At 24.2% G+C, this 3,711-nt stretch overlaps 1 protein-coding gene across 1 annotated transcript; it reads left to right on the top strand.

Annotated features, from left to right (window-relative positions):
* Nucleotides 1-1,436: 1,436 nt before the first annotated feature.
* F5Y00DRAFT_267781 (uncharacterized protein) lies at nt 1,437-1,870 on the top strand (the record flags this gene model as incomplete). The annotated part of the gene is made up of 1 exon (XM_048012125.1): nt 1,437-1,870. One exon carries the CDS (start codon nt 1,437-1,439, stop codon nt 1,836-1,838), a length of 402 nt encoding a protein of 133 aa, XP_047859767.1. The 3' UTR covers nt 1,839-1,870.
* Between the last annotated feature and the right edge of the window lie 1,841 nt (nt 1,871-3,711).

Genomic DNA, 3,711 nt, shown 5'->3' on the forward strand with positions numbered 1-3,711 from the left:
ATTTATATTTTTATTTTTTAAAATGCCCCGTTCATAAACAAAATCAAAACACCACCCAAAACAAAAAAATTTCCGGGGGTTTTTTTTAAAAAATACACACCCCCCCCCCCCCCCCCCCCCCAAAATGAACTCCTTGGAACCCTTAAATAGGCTACTCATAACCCACATCAGAGTATTAGGGAAAACTATTAAAAACTGGCTATACAAACAGGACGACCCAAATATCTAGAGTCATATAAAATCCTGGCATTTGAGAATATGGGTTTGACGTTTTGGGACTCTCTAAAATGTTGAGGGATGATGTTAAGAGACTTTAGCACAAAATAAAATATCATCGCAAAGACCCCTTAGCGAGGGAAATATTGGACGGAATAACCTAGTAGGAATGGTATATTTGGATGGTTAGTGGAACCACCATCTCCTCCCGGATGGTTCTCGGATGGTTCTCTCTTCCGAAGCTTTATTACGGCACTGCGAACAGATTACCTCGGCCATTAGAATGAGCCGTGAAAGGCAAACTACTCGGAATTCGAAAATAAATATTATAAGATAGCTTGCTTTGTCCTGACCAACTTATCTTGTATTATTGATAATTAATATAATTATTTTGCCTTCCATATAACCATTATCTCGTTGCTGGTCAACACCATTCACATCGCCAAAACGTAGATCTCAGCATTCGTCCCCGCCCTTCTTAGCACCACGGTACCTGCTATACCCATTGTGTGTACATCCTAATAATTCCCGCCTCAACTCGGACGACCCTAGCTTTTAACCAATAAGCCTTATGTAAAGGTGGAATGCTATCGGCAATTCACCTACGTGGTTAATGGCTTTACTGGAAGAAAGCCTCTCAAAAAAAGGTTCAAATAATACAAAGGAAAAAAAGATTAAACAACCTTTCAGCCTTGATATATTTAACCGTTTAAAAAGTCCATTCAACTAAGATCATTCTAATAACTTTCCACTTTGCTACCCTAGGTTGAACTTATTTCTAACTAGTTCTCTAAGCTACCTATTTTGCTAATGAGGTGTTATGAATATCGTCAGGGGTTTAAACTACCTAGCCAGTTGAGCGAAGCTCGCAGGTGCTACGATGCTACGAAGTAGAACAAGAACCAAGGGAGACATTATTCCACGGGGAACTCAAAGTTAGATACAGTACTCTATGGCTATACATACTGGTAGTGTCTTGTGTTTCCAGATGTTTCATCTAGATTCCTAACGTACGATTTCTAAGGCATCCATATAAAGGCGGCTAAAGCGGCCATTAGCATATTATGTAAATGCCCTCCTCATGTCCACGTATGAGTATGCTGTCAAGTGAACTCCAACCCTTTATACTCATTCGATATACTTGAATTACGACTAGCTCTTTCATATTCGCCCTCTTGATCCATTACCAATGTAAACCTATTAGACTTGTTAACGATATTATGGGTTCAATCAAGTCGGGCAATGACCTAGGTCTTGAACTTGCCTTTGCAACCAACGGGAAAGTCATCCTTACTGCGGATGTTACTCTAAGGGGTTTAGGTGGAGGATTCGTTCTTGCCGTTGCCCAAGCCCAACCCTCAATACTTATTCTTGCCAGTCGCAATCTAGCTAAGATTAAAGAAACAGCAAAGGCTGTTTTGAACCAATCCCCCTTTGTTAGGGTTCTTACTCTTGAACTAGATTTGGTGTCTTCATCTGCGGTACGCAAGGCTGCCGACACGGTTAATGTATGGGCCGACGTCACTCATATTGACGTCCTCGTCAACAATGCCGGGGTTATGGCTATGGATTGGGCTTTGTCTCCAGATGGATATGGAAGCCAATTAGCCACCAACCACTAAGACCATTTCTTGTTCACTAACCTGATCATGGCCAGGATTCTCAAACCTCCCATGCCGTGTATTGCGATCGTTTCTAGCAATGGACATAAGCTAAGTCCCTTCTGCTTTGATGACTGGAATTTCAGGGTATGCCATTTAATTTCTCATCTTTTTTTCAGTTTTCCTTATGTTTAAATAAGGTTTATTTTAACTTTACTTAAGAATTTATATTAAAAGATTTTTAATATATTATAAATAAAGTTTTATTAATTTTATATATTAGTTTTATGTTAATTAATTAATTTTATTAATTTTATTAATTTTATTTTAATTAATAAATTTTTTATTTTTATTATAATAAAAAATTATTTATATAATTTTATTAATTAAATTAATTATTATTATAATTATATAATTTATTATAATTATATAATTATTTATAATTATATAATTAATTATAATTATATAATTTATTTATTATAATTATATAATTTATTTATTATAATTAAAAATTTATAAAAAAGTTTTACGTTATAATATATAAAAATTAATTTAAAAATTTAAAAAATTATTAATTAAAATAATTAAAAAGTTATAAAATTTTTATATTATTTTTATAATAAAGGCGTAAAATAAAAATATTTAAAAAATGGTAATAATAAATAAATTAACGCGTAATTTATTAAAAATATTTTTATATTAAAATTTTTAAAAATTATTATATAAAATTAATAAAAGAATAATAAAAAATAATAAAAAAATAATAAAAAAATAATAAATAATTAATAAATAATTTATTAATAAATAATAAAGAAATTAATAAAAGATTTAATATTTTTAATAAATTTTTATATATAAATTTATAAGTATATAAAAACGTTTAAACGAGTTTATAAATATATGCATTTTTTTAAATTTTATATTTAATTTAAATATAAATTATAATAAAAATAATAAAAATAATAATAATAATAATAATAAAAAATATAAAAAATAAATAATAATTATAAAAATATAATAATAATATTAAAAAAATAATTAATAAATATAATAAAAAATAATAATAAAAAAAATTTAATAAAATATAAATATAATTTATTAATATATTAAAATAAAAATTTAACGCAATTAAAAGAAAATAATAATATTATAAAAATGAAATAATAATATAATAAAATAATTAAATTAATTAATATTAAAAATAAATTAAAAATATTAAAAAAAATAATTAAATTAATAGTTAAAAAGTTAAAAAATGTAATAAAAAAATAAAAGATTATTATAAAAATTATATTAAAAAAGATTTAAATTAACATTATAATAATAAAAAAAGTTATAAAAATTAAAATAACGTAATAATAATTTTAATAAAAAAAATAAAAAAAATAATTATTAAAAATAACGTTTTAATTTTAAAAATAATTAATAAAAATGCGAAAAAAATAATAAAAATTATAAATTAAATATTGAAATAAAAAAAGGGAATAATTATATGTTAATTATAAAACGAAAATATTATAATCATTTTTTAAAAAAAAACCGAAATATATAAATTAAAAAATTAAAATTAAATTAAAAAAGCTTTTAAAAAATAAATATTAAATATAAGTAAATTTTTTATAGTAATAATAAAAAATTATAAAATAAATAAAATATAATATATATATATAAATTTTTTAAAAATATTAAAAAAAATTAAAAAAAGAAATTTAATAAATATTAAAATAATAAAATTAATATATAAAAAAAATAAAATTATTAAATATATAATATTTATTTTAAAAATAATATTTTTAAAAATAATAAAATTATTTTATAATAATAATATAATTTAAAAAACGAAATATTTAAATATAAAATCTTTTTAAAAAATATAAAAATATAATAATATTAT

This window comes from Daldinia vernicosa (assembly GCF_022497035.1).
Source record: "Daldinia vernicosa strain CBS 139.73 unplaced genomic scaffold F5Y00scaffold_100, whole genome shotgun sequence".
NCBI classification, from domain to species: Eukaryota; Fungi; Ascomycota; class Sordariomycetes; order Xylariales; family Hypoxylaceae; genus Daldinia; species Daldinia vernicosa.